The sequence below is a fragment of the Entelurus aequoreus genome, linkage group LG02, assembly GCF_033978785.1.
Source record: "Entelurus aequoreus isolate RoL-2023_Sb linkage group LG02, RoL_Eaeq_v1.1, whole genome shotgun sequence".
Taxonomy (NCBI): domain Eukaryota; kingdom Metazoa; phylum Chordata; class Actinopteri; order Syngnathiformes; family Syngnathidae; genus Entelurus; species Entelurus aequoreus.
The window spans coordinates 93,686,904-93,700,601 of NC_084732.1; the positions used below are offsets into that span (position 1 = coordinate 93,686,904).

Below are 13,698 nucleotides of genomic sequence, written 5' to 3' on the forward strand. Positions count from 1 at the left end.
AAAAACGTCCATTCACCATAAAAAAGTCACCATTTAATACACACCTGTTTTTACCTTCTATCATGCTGCTAATAACTTGTGCGTATAATGTATTTATATGACCTAATGCAAACAATCTTCCCTAGTCATGGTGCAAAAATAATTAATAAAATAAAAATCCAACTAAGACAAAACATCAACAGAAATGTTCACTGAACTTTGTGGATATTATAAAAAAACGTCCATTCACCATGAAAAAAGTCCCCATTTAATACACACCTGTTTTTACCTTCTATCATGCTGCTGAGAACCCATGTGTATAATGTATTTATATGACCCAATGGAAACAACCTTCCCTAGTCATGGTACAGAAAAAAAAATAAAATAAAAAATCCAACCAAGACAAAACGTCAACAGAAATGTTCACTGAACTTCGTAGATATTATATAAAAAAACGTCCATTCACCATAAAAATTTCAAAATTACACCCACATGTCGATTGCAAAGCATGATGGGAAAAATGCAAAACTCCCTACACTTACCCATTTTTGGTGCATTTTAGCTGCTTGATATTTGTGATTGATTACAAAACTTTGAGGGAAGTAAAAAAGGTAGGAGTTGAACTTTCACACACTCTTAATATCCAATTATACTAATGTTATATTTATTATATTAATTATACATCCATTATATTAATATAGTATGTACACACTAATGTGTATAGGTACTTTACATGCAGTTGACTTTCGGCCCTCCACCAAACTTTTTCAAGTCCAAAAGTTTGGACACCTGGCGTATTGACAGAAACATTTGTGACTATTCAAATAAACTTGAACAAATAATAATGCAATTGTCCCATTTTTGTCATTTAGGCGGACTCTTTTTCGCCAAGCCCATGCGCTCCCGAGGTTACGTCACCATGCTGGACCCCTTCCAGCAGCTGTACGGGAAACGCATGGGCGGCCTCCTCTTCATTCCCGCTTTAATGGGGGAGATCTTCTGGTCCGCCGCCATCTTGTCCGCTCTCGGTAGGTTTTATTTTCATTTATTTATTCACCGTCTACGTGCGGCCCCCGTGAAAATGATTAATTGCGAGTGACATCATCCGTGTGCGCCCCCAGGTGCCACGCTCAGCGTCATCGTGGACATCAACATCAAAATGTCGGTGGTCCTCTCGGCCCTCATCGCCATCTTCTACACGCTGGTGGGCGGACTTTACTCGGTGGCGTACACGGACGTGGTGCAGCTCTTCTGCATCTTCGTGGGCCTGGTAGGTCGATGATGGCCTAACTGTTGTTTTTATTGTGGCTGAAGCATGGCGACAGACAATATATTAGGAACACCTCCCTGTGCTACTGCACGTAGCATTTAGCATCGTAATAGGAATAGGGATGTATAGAGGGTACCGGTATTTGTTGGTACCTATTCCTAACGTCCTAAGGTCGGGAAGATTCTGGACTAACGATTAGAGATGTCCCATAATATCAGACTGCCGATAGTGGGGCAACCATTCTCCCGAATTTCTCCCGATTTCCAGCCAGACAACAATTTTGGGGGTGTGCCTTAAAAGGTACTGCCTTTATGTGCCGGCCCAGTCACATAATATCTACGGCTTTTCCACACACACAAGTGAATGCAATGCATACTTGGTCAACAGCCATACAGGTCACAGAGAGAGTGGCCGTATAAACAACTTTAACACTGTTACAAATATGCACCACACTGTGAACCCGCACCAAACAAGAATGACAAACACATTTCGGGAGAACATCCGCACCGTAACACAACATAGACACGACAGAACAAATACCCAGAACCCCTTGCAGCACTAACTCTTCCGGGACGCTACAATATACACCCCCACCCCCCCAACTCCTCATGCATGTCCCAAATTCCAAGCTGCTGTTTTGAGGCATGTTAAAAAAAAATAATGCACTTTCTGACTTCAATAATGAAAATATGGCAGTGCCATGTTGGCAGTTTTTTCCCATAACTTGAGTTGATTTAGTTAGGAAAACCTTGTTACATTGTTTAATGCATCCAGCGGGGCATCACAACAAAATTAGGCAAAATAATGTGTTAATTCCACGACTGTAAATATATCAGTATCGGTTGATATCGGAATCGGTAATTAAGAGTGGGACAATATCGGAATATCGGCAAAAAAGCCATTATCGGACATCTCTACTAACGATACTGCGATCGGTATTTTTTGTTCCAGATGACCGTCGTAATTATGAGACGTTGTCAGGTGCTACGCATTAAAATCAGCTAGGAATGAGGACAAATAAGGAAGCAACACCACACAAAAGTGTGTTAACGACAATATTTCCTACTCAAAGGTTCCTGTGTCAGTTTGAAGTGAAGGCACTTTACTCACGACCGCGTTTTATTAACCGCCCTCCTAGCGATCCATTATTCCACAGGCCAATATTAATCCTCTCATGAAAAATTGAGGTGATATAATAATCCATAAAGTTGCTGTGACTGATGGTGTCTGATTGCCGTCTGACGTCACTCCATTGCGTCTCATTAAAACACTTGTTGCTAAAAAAAAAAAATAAATAAAAAAAATAAAAAAAAGAATAAAATAAATAAAAATAAATAAATAAAAAAAAGAATTAAAAAAAAAGAAAAATAAAAAATAATAATAATAAAAAAAAATAATTAAAAAAATAAAAATAAAAAAAAACATTAAATTAAAAAAATAAAAATAAATAAAAATAAATAAAAAAAATAATAAAAAATAATAATAAAAATTTAAAAAAATAAATAAATAAAAAAAATAAATAAAAAAAAATAAATAAAAAAAAATAAATAATAAAAATAAAATAAATAAATAAATAAATTTAAAAAAAAAAAAAATAATAAAATAAAAAAATTAAAAAAATTAAAACATTTTAAAAAATTAAAAAAAATTACAAATTTAAAAAAAAAAAATAAAAAAAAAATAATAATAATTTAAAAAAAAAAAAAAAAAAAAAAAACACTTGTTGCTTAGTTCCTTCTGTCGCTCGTGCATTATACTTGCTCACCGAGTCTTTTTATTGATATAATATACACAATACACACACACACACACACACACACATAGGTAGCTGTTAACACTCAATATGGCTTCCGGTCCGCCACTCAAATATGTCCGTGTGCAACATAAACACAAATAACAGTTCCTATGGTTACAAAATGCACACCCACATAACATGCTAATTGATGGTATTGATTTATAAGATATATTTAATATGATGTATCATGTAAAGTGTCTGTGTTTTGCACATGCATGCCATATATCAGTCCTGGGCAATTATTTTGACTTTGGGGGCCAAATTTAGACAATAAATGTGTCTGGGGGCCGGTATATCTATCTATCTATCTATCTATCTATCTATCTATCTATGTCAGTGGTTCTTAACCTTGTTGGAGGTACCGAACCCCACCAGTTTCACCCTTCTTTAGTGAAAAATAAAATGTGTTGTTTTTTCAAATTCAAGACAAAGTTATAGGTTTTTTTTACTGGTGCATAAAATGAACCGTGCATGAACATCACCTTGTTCAAATGGTAAATGGTTGTACTTGTATAGCGCTTTTCTACCCCTAAGCGCTTTGACAGTATTTCCACATTCACTCATTCACACACACATTCACACACTGATGGCCGGAGCTGCCATGCAAGGCGCTACCAACACCCATCAGGAGCAAGGGTGAAGTGTCTTGCCCAAGGACACAACGGACGTGACTAGGTTGGTAGAAGGTGGGGATTGAACCAGTAACCCTCAGATTGCTGGCACGGCCACTCTCCCAACTATATATATTCATACGTGTACATATATATATATATATATATATATATATATATATATATATATATATATATATATATATATATATATATATATATATATATATATATATATATATATATATATATATATATATACACATATATATATATATGCATATATATATATATATATGCATATATATATATATATATATATACATATATATATATACACATATATATATATATATATATATATATATATATATATATATATATATACATATATATATATGTGTATGTATATAAATATATATATATATATATATATATATATATGTGTGTATGTATATAAATATATATATATATATATGTATGTGTATTTTTCCACATCTTTATTTCCACAAATTACACATAGCACCAATAAGAGTACCAATAAATATGGATAAGGGTGTCGTATCGATAAAATCCTAATGATCTACATCTCTAAAGAGGAATGTGCTAATTTGCATAAATTGCACTTGTTTGCAGTGGATCAGCGTTCCGTTCGCTCTGACCAACCCGGCCGTGTCGGACATCACGGTGACGGCAGTGCGGGAAGTGTACCAGGCGCCATGGAGAGGCAGCATCAACAAGAGTGACACCTGGGTCTGGATCGACAATTTTTGCCTGCTGGTACTCTGATCTCTCTCTCTCTAGTTTTTTAAATTAAATAATAACGACGTTGTGGATTATGGAATTTTGCTGCTGGTTTAGTTGGAGTTAAAGGGGAATTTGGCCTATCGTTCACAATCATTATGAGAGACAGGAAGACAAAAACATTCATTTAAATTTTTTTTTCATAACATATAAAAATTGTCCCGTTCTTAGTGACTAGCAATGCATCTAAAGGGAGCAATTAATTATACCTCTAAATCATTTTAAAAATGCATTCAAAAACCGTCAAAAATACTTTCATTTACGTTCCGTAACCTGTATAATGACCAGAATGTAGCAACATTGTTATTGTAAGAGCGAACTCTGAGGAACTCTTTTTCTAGCGTAGTAACACATCGGCATGGTTCGATATTAGCCGTAAAAGCCAGCTACAGAAAGAGATAAGCTGTTTAGAGTTTGTAATGCACAACACAATGCGATTTGATACCAATGTGTACTGACTGAAAAACATGAACAATCATATTACAGTATCTGTAAAGTATTATTTCATGTTTTGCTTGTGCACAGCTAGCCAGACAGAATATGTACTCATGATCAATATTTAAATGTGACTCACTCGATGGACAGTTGTGCATTTTTTTCCCTGTTTATTTGGGTAAGCACTCCATTTATGTCGAAAATGGCATGGCTTCAAAGTCCACATTTTGCAGCTTCGAGTCACTTTCACCTCGCTCTCTCTCGGCTTCCGTCTGCTCCAACGTCTCACTCTTGCTTGTGCTCGCTTCCAGAAGTGGTAGTTCATCCTCATTACATTCAGCTTCAAAAACATAAGGTTGTGAATCCTCATTTGTTCGATAATAGTCGTCTTCGTTGTTTGTTACTGAATCCGGAAGTGGGACACACATTTGTTGCCAGGAGTCGGAAGTACGCTGCTGTGGAATCGGAAATAAATACGCCAAGGAATTAGTTCCGGCAATGATTAAAACAATGTTTTTCAACCTTTTTTTAAGCCAAGGCACATTTTTTGCGTTGAAAAAATGCGGAGGCACACCACCAGCAGAAATCATTAAAAAACGAAACAGTAAAAAGTTGTTGTCGCAATTGTTGGATATGACTTTAAAGCATAACCAAGCATGCATCAATATAGCTCTTGTCTCAAAGTTGGTGTACTGTCACGACCTGTCACATCACGCCCTGACTTATTTGGAGTTTTTTGCTGTTTTCCTGTGTGTACTGTTTTAGTTCTTGTCTTGCGCTCCTATTTTGGTGGCTTTTTCTCTTTTTTTGGTATTTTCCTGTAGCAGTTTCATGTCTTCCTTTGAGCGATATTTCCCGCATCTACTTTGTTTTAGCAATCAAGAATATTTCAGTTGTTTTTATCCTTCTTTGTGGGGACATTGTCGATTGTCATGTCATGTTCGGATGTACTTTGTGGACGCCAACTTTGCTCCACAGTAAGTCTTTGCTGTCGTCCAGCATTCTGTTTTTGTTTACTTTGTAGCCAGTTCAGTTTTAGTTTCGTTCTGCATAGCCTTCCCTAAGCGTCAATGCCTTTTCTTAGGGGCACTCACCTTTTGTTTATTTTTGGTTTAAGCGTTAGACACCTTTTTTACCTGCACCCTGCCTCCCGCTGTTTCCGACATCTACAAAGCAATTAGCTACCGGCTGCCACCTACTGATATGGAAGAGTATTACACGGTTACTCTGCCGAGCTCTAGACAGCACCGACACTCAACAACAACACATCATTTGCAGATTATAATTACTGGTTTGCAAAAAAATATTTTTAACCCAAATATGTGAAATTAGATCATCTCAAAGTTTTCCGGCACCCGGACCTGAGGCCGAGGGTCTATGCCTTTTACCACCCCAGGCCCGGGGGGCCCTCCCGTTCATATGTCAGGACACACAGAAGTGAGCCAGGTCACCGAGCAGTCATCCAGGTCCGCCAGGCCACGCAAACCATTAGGAGCACGATAAATCGGGCAACGCAGGATCACGTGGTCGGCAGTCTGCTCCTCCGCGCCACACTCACACGTCGCGTTAGGTGCTAAGCCCCACTGGAACATGTTTGAGCGAAAGCGACCGACACCAGTTCGGAGGCGGTTAAGCCTCACCCAGGCCACTCGTGGTAGTGAGAGGCCTGGTATTGAGCCGGTGTCAGGTATGAAGTCACGGAGTCTGGAGGAGATGGTATGCTCCAGGTCCGTGCTCCATTTGTGATTCGCCCAGTGGTTGAAAAACACTGGATTAAAATGACCAAAATGGGGTAAATAATGCACATATTACATATTGTTATTAACATGTCGGTTACTACATTATATATACACTTGCAGTGTGTATATAAGACGTTGATGGAGGGTTTTTGTCAGGTTCAAACACTGATGACATCTATTAAACAGACAAAGAAGCAAGGAATTAAACAGAGACGGAATTCAATTTAGCTCAATTGAGGAGAAACGTCTGGGCTGTACTCTTAGCACAGTCTTCCACCACGCTCTGACGAAAGATTGTACGCCTCCTCTTTTATTTGGACTTTCCCTGATTACATGGCAACAGCTGTTTCTAAAGGGAGGGGGGTCATAAACAGCCATCGCCTTTGGTTACAAAAAAGATCAAAGAAAAGGTGCCTGGAGGGGGTGGTCAGGTGCTGCTTCCTCTCCGCTTTGTAGATCTCGGGTCAAGACAAAATCTTCCTGTGGATTACAACACATCAAAGAAGCCGACACCTTCATGTCGCCTCCCATCCTACACAGTGGAGTTTTACAAGCCTTCTGCTTGGTAAAATCCTCAAATTGTGATAACTTAGATACATTTATTCTGACAGTTTTAAAGTTGTTTTAGAGGCTACAACGGTGACTCCCATTAGCCGCGTCTTTAAAATAAAAACTAGAAATGTCTCTCATAATGATTGTGAACGATAGGCAAAGTTCCACAAAAAGTGCAGTTCCCCTTTAAGATTGTCGGTGTGTAATTTGCCTCCAGATGCTCGGAGGCATTCCTTGGCAGGTGTACTTCCAAAGAGTCCTGTCCGCGTCCTCCGCCACCTACGCACAAGTCCTCTCCTTCCTGGCGGCGTTCGGGTGCCTGGTCATGGCCGTCCCCTCGGTTCTCATCGGAGCCATCGGGGCCTCAACAGGTGAGGAGGTTCCCGCGCACGCCAGCTTGTGTAGCGGTCGGCGTCGCTCAGCACGCACGGCAGATCTGAGAGAGCCGAGTAAATAGCAGCTGCTTCGCCTCATTCATTATGGAGCAGCGCGAGGTTTTAAATATTACATCAGACGCAGGCGAGGGACCAAATTAGTGCATTGATCAACAGCGTGTGGTATCGGTATGTGCACACCTGAAACACCTCAGTTATGTACGTCCTCATTTGGTAACACACAGGATATCTGTTTTAAGCCGTGCCAAGACTTTTAAATCGTAAAATAATCATAACATATGTTCAATAGGGGTGTCCCGATAAAATATTAGCCGATATTGATATCGTACATCTGTCCGATATCATTTAGATGTCAGATGGCTGTCCAACTTTGCATAAGTAAACACACTGCGATACTGCTTGTATCGCATATTTTAGATGCAAGCCGATATTACCCGACAATTTTTTTATGGCTGATATCGGACAGATGTATATGGAGCCCCTAAAGGGACATGGGGGAAACATTTTTTCAAATTTTTTTTAAAACATTTTTTAGACATGTATCTCTATAACTTTTTATAAAGTTATAAATAAAAAAAAGTATAATTTTTTATTTTATTTTATTTTTTTAGACATGTATCTTGTGCGCACGAGATACATATCTAAAAAAATATATATATATATATATATATATATATATATATATATATATATATATATATATATATATATATATATATATATATATATATATATATATATATATATATATATATATATATATATATATATTTATAACTTTATAAAAAAGTTTCTCGTGCGCACAAGAAAGTTTCTATAAAGTTATAAAAAATTTAAAAAAAGTTTATAATTTTTTTTTAGACATGTATCGCCTGTGCACAAGATAGTTTCTCGTGCGCACGAGATACATGTCTAAAAAAATTTTTTTTTAAATTATAAAATATATATATATTTTTTTATAACTATAAAAAAGTTTCTCGTGCGCACAAGAAAGTTTTTATAAAGTTATAAAAAATTTTTAAAAAGTTTATAATTTTTATTTTTTAAATTTTTTTTAGACATGTATCTCGTGTGCACGAGAAACTCTCGTGCGCACAAAAAAGTTTCTCGTGCGCACGAGATACATGTCTAAAAAAAAACTTAAAAAAACAATTATAAAATATATATATATATATTTTTATAACTTTATAAAAAAGTTTCTCGTGTGCTCGAGAAAGTTTTTATAAAGTTATAAAAAATTTTTAAAAAGTTTATAATTTTCTATTTTTTTGGACATGTATCTTGTGCGCACGAGACACTATCTCGTGCGCAAAAGAAAGTTTCTTGTGCGCACAAAATAGTTTCTCGTGCGCACGCGATGCATGTCTAAAAAAAAAACTAAAAAATAAAAAAAATAATAAAAATAAATATTTCCCCCATGTCCCTTTAGGGGCTCCGTAGATGTACTATATCAGCCGTAAACAAATTGTCGGCTTGCATCTAAAATATGCGATACAAGCAGTATCGCAGCGTTTATTTATGCAAAGTTGGACAGCCATCTGACGTCTAAATGTCCTTCAATAAACACACAATGTCTTCTATTTTAGTCAAGTCACTTACAAAAGGTAAACATGCTCGGCTATAGGCTACTAGGAGCTAGCGGTTGCACAACAGCTAAGCACACAGTAGCAAACTAGCAAGACATACATCATGAGTGTCTTTCATTGATCAATATTGCCGGCAAAAATGTGTAATTTCAAAAAAAATTTTTTTTAAAGATAACTCGAGCACCCCCCCCCCCCATCTTATTTTATTTTATTAATTTTTTAAAAAAGGACCTTATCTTCACCATACCTGGTTGTCCAAATTAGGCATAATAATGTGTTAATTCCACGACTGTATATATCGGTATCGGTTGATATCGTAATTAAGATTTGGACAATATCGGAATATCGGATATCGGCAAAAAGCCATTATCGGACATCCCTACCCCTAATCGCTAAATCCCATGAAATCTTATACGTCTAGTCTCTTACGTGAATGAGCTAAATAATATTATTTTGATATTTTACGGTAATGTGTTAATAATTTCACACATACACTACCGTTCAAAAGTTTGGGGTCACCCAAACAATTTTGTGGAATAGCCTTAATTTCTAAGAACAAGAATAGACTGTCGAGTTTCAGATGAAAGTTCTCTTTTTCTGGCCATTTTGAGCGTTTAATTGACCCCACAAATGTGATGCTCCAGAAACTCAACCTGCTCAAAGGAAGGTCAGTTTTGTAGCTTCTGTAACGAGCTAAACTGTTTTCAGATGTGTGAGCATGATTGCACAAGGGTTTTCTAATCATCAATTAGCCTTCTGAGCCAATGAGCAAACACATTGTACCATTAGAACACTGGAGTGATAGTTGCTGGAAATGGGCCTCTATACACCTATGTAGATATTGCACCAAAAACCAGACATTTGCAGCTAGAATAGTCATTTACCACATTAGCAATGTATAGAGTGTATTTCTTTAAAGTTAAGACTAGTTTAAAGTTATCTTCATTGAAAAGTACAGTGCTTTTCCTTCAAAAATAAGGACATTTCAATGTGACCCCAAACTTTTCGACGGTAGTGTAAGTCGCTCCCGAGTATAAGTCGCACCCCCAAACTATGAAAAAAACTGCGACTTATAGTCCGGAAAATACGATAATTAATTTGTAATTCCGCTCCTTGGTCTTCCTCCTTCAGACTGGAACCAAACCACATATGGCGCCATTCCCCCTAAGGACAAGGAGCAGGCGGACATGATCCTTCCCATCGTTCTCCAGCACCTCTGCCCGCCGTTCGTCTCCTTCTTCGGCCTGGGCGCCGTCTCCGCCGCCGTCATGTCGTCCGCCGACTCCTCCATCCTGTCCGCCAGCTCCATGTTTGCCAGGAACATCTACCAGCTGGCCTTCAGACAGTCGGTCAGTGCTTCTTCACCTTCCCTGTTCAGGGGTGGATCTTTCTTCTAAAGCAGGTTTCACCAACCTTTTTGAAACCAAGAGCTACTTCTTGGGTACTGATTAATGGGAAGGGCTACCAGTTTGATACACACTTAAATAAATTGCTAGAAATAGCCAATTTGCTCAATTTACCTTTAACTCTATGTTATTATTAATAATTAATGATATTTACACTTAATTGAACGGTTTAAAAGAGGAGAAAACACGAAAAAAAATGACAATTAAATTTTGAAACATAGTTTATCTTCAATTTCGACTCTTTAAAATTCAAAATTCAACCGAAAAAAAGAAGAGAAAAACTAGCTAATTCGAATCTTTTTGATTAAAAAAAATTTTTAAAAATTAAATAAAAAAAATAATTTATGGAGCATCATTAGTAATTTTTCCTGATTAAGATTAATTTTAGAATTTTGATGACATGTTTTAAATAGGTTAAAATCCAATCTGCACTTTGTTAGAATATATAACAAATTGGACCAAGCTATATTTCTAACAAATCATTATTTCTTCTAGATTTTCCAGAACAAAAATTTTAAAAGAAATTCAAAATACTTTGAAATAAGATTTAAATTTGATTCTACAGATTTTCTAGATTTGCCAGAATAATTTTTTTGAATTTTAATCATAATAAGTTTGAAGAAATATTTCACAAATATTCTTCGTCGAAAAAACAGAAGCTAAATTGAAGAATTAAATTAAAATGTATTTATTATTCTTTACAATAAAAAAAAATAATTACTTGAACATTGATTTAAATTGTCAGGAAAGAAGAGGAAGGAATTTAAAAGGTAAAAAGGTATATGTGTTTAAAAATCCTAAAATAATTTTTAAGGTTGTATTTTTTCTCTAAAATTGTCTTTCTGAAAGTTATAAGAAGCAAAGTAAAAAAAAAAAAAATTTATTTAAACAAGTGAAGAACAAGTCTTTCAAATATTTTCTTGGATTTTCAAATTCTATTTGAGTTTTGTCTCTCTTAGAATTAAAAATGTCGAGCAAAGCGAGACCAGCTTGCTAGTAAATAAATACAATTTAAAAAATAGAGGCAGCTCACTGGTAAGTGCTGCTATTTGAGCTATTTTTAGAACAGGCCAGCGGGCTACTCATCTGGTCCTCACGGGCTACCTGGTGCCCGCGGGCACCGCGTTGGTTACCCCTGTTCTAAAGTCTCCGCCTCCTCCCTTTCTCTCCCCCGCCAGGCGTCGGATCGCGAGATCGTGTGGGTGATGCGCATCACCATCTTTGTGTTCGGCGGCCTGGCCACGGTGATGGCGCTGGTCACCGGCACGGTTTACGGCCTGTGGTACCTCAGCTCCGACCTGGTGTACGTCATCATCTTCCCTCAGCTCCTCAGCGTGCTCTTCGTCAAAGGCACCAACACGTACGGCTCGGTGGCCGCCTACTTTTTCGGCATGGTGCTGCGCATCGGCGGAGGCGAGCCCTACCTGCAGCTGCCGCCTTTCATTTACTACCCGGGCTGGACCGTGGAGCAGCGCAAGCATCACATCACCGGAGAAATGGAGGACGCGGTCATCCAGAAGTTCCCGTTCAAGACGGCCTCCATGCTGGCCTCCTTCCTCGGCAACGTGGCCTTCTCCTACCTGGCCAAGTACCTCTTCGAGAGCGGCAAGCTGTCCCACAAGTACGACTTCCTCGACGCCGTGGTGTCCAAGCACAGCGGCGAGATCATGGATAAGACCACGCTCGTGACTCGGGGCAACGACATCGGGCTGTCGGAGATGGCGCCCGTCAAGCCGCGGCTGAGCGTGACCCTGGCGGCCGCCTTCACGCGCCGCGACACGCTGCCGGCGGAAACGGTGGAGGAGGAGGAGGAGGAGTCGAGCCCCGACTCCTCCCATCACGATGAATAAAACAACAACTCAGGGTGTGATTTTTAAGGCGACCGGATCTGGTCATGCTGTCAATCAAAGACGAAGAGCCAAAGTCCTCTCACCGACAGTGAGGGACCACACGGACTGGAATAACATTTTTCACACTCATTTAGCGGGGAGTCGTGCAACTGGACTTTTTTCTTCTTCACCAACAGCGTCATGTAGTTCAACAACACCCGGGGCCGCTCTTCCCTACACGCAGATCACACCGGGGGCCCCCCGAAATAAATGTTCGATTTAGCCAGCGGCAGCCCTGACAACATGTAAACAACAATGTATAAATATTGTTGAAAATACTTGATGGATAAATACTAGGGGTGTAACGGTACACACAAATTTCGGTTCGGTACGTACCTCGGTTTAGAGGTCACGGTTCGGTTGATTTTCGGTACAGTAAGAAAACAACAAAATTTTTTGGTTACTTATTTACCAAATTTGTCAACAATGGCTGTATCCTTTTAACACTGGGAACACTATAATAATTCTGCCCACGTTAATCAACATTAAACTGCCTCAAGTTGTTGCTCAGATTAAATCAAATGACAAAACTTTTCTTCTACATATAAAAAGTGCAACATTAAACAGTTTCAAGTCAACTCATCATGATTTATTATAGCATTTGGGAAGCCTGCAGGGACCCTGCCATTCAAAACTAGGCTGCTACATTACTAATGATTCATGTAACTATAGCTGAAAAAAATAGTACACTAGCAATAGGAGAGACTATTCATCCCTGAACACCGTGGAGTTCATGTAGGCTTAATGATGCAGTTACATTATTATATCAACTATCAGAGACAGAAACTCTTCATTTAACATAATGTCCTTTTTTGCTGCTTCAACACAGCTCAATCAACACAGAAAAAGGTCAAGTGAAATAACAGACAGACAGGGCTTTGCTGTCCGTAACACACACGCACGCACCGCAAAATGAGCTAACGTTACGCTAAAAGCTAATTAACCTTCACCTCAAGCCAGGACTGCGAGCGAGCTGAGCTGCTGTTCATGTTTCTAGAAGGTCAACGGGCTCATAGTGATGTTACTAGTAGTTGACTGGGAGGTGTTTATCATCATTTGGGGAGAGTCCGCTGCCTGATGCTTACCTGCTCATCACGACGCTAAGCACTGACTACATGCGCTCTGAATACGCACTGCTGATTGGCTGTTACCGCTCTGTTTGTAACCAATCAGATGGTTGTGTGGGTGGGACAATGCTGGGTGCTGTGTAGAGTCCTGACAGAGACAGAGGCAGAAG

The 13,698-nt window shown here is 38.4% G+C and overlaps 1 protein-coding gene across 1 annotated transcript in view; it reads left to right on the forward strand.

Annotated features, from left to right (window-relative positions):
- Positions 1-13,364, forward strand: part of LOC133665035 (high-affinity choline transporter 1-like) — a 31,322-nt gene extending 17,958 nt beyond the window's left edge. Inside the window, exons 4-9 of the mRNA XM_062070191.1 lie at positions 852-1,007; positions 1,101-1,249; positions 4,292-4,435; positions 7,403-7,556; positions 10,298-10,515; positions 11,751-13,364. Of these exons, the coding sequence (XP_061926175.1) occupies positions 852-1,007; positions 1,101-1,249; positions 4,292-4,435; positions 7,403-7,556; positions 10,298-10,515; positions 11,751-12,422 (1,493 nt within the window). The 3' untranslated portion in view covers positions 12,423-13,364. The remainder of the gene's footprint in view (positions 1-851; positions 1,008-1,100; positions 1,250-4,291; positions 4,436-7,402; positions 7,557-10,297; positions 10,516-11,750) is intronic.
- Positions 13,365-13,698: the final 334 nt, after the last annotated feature.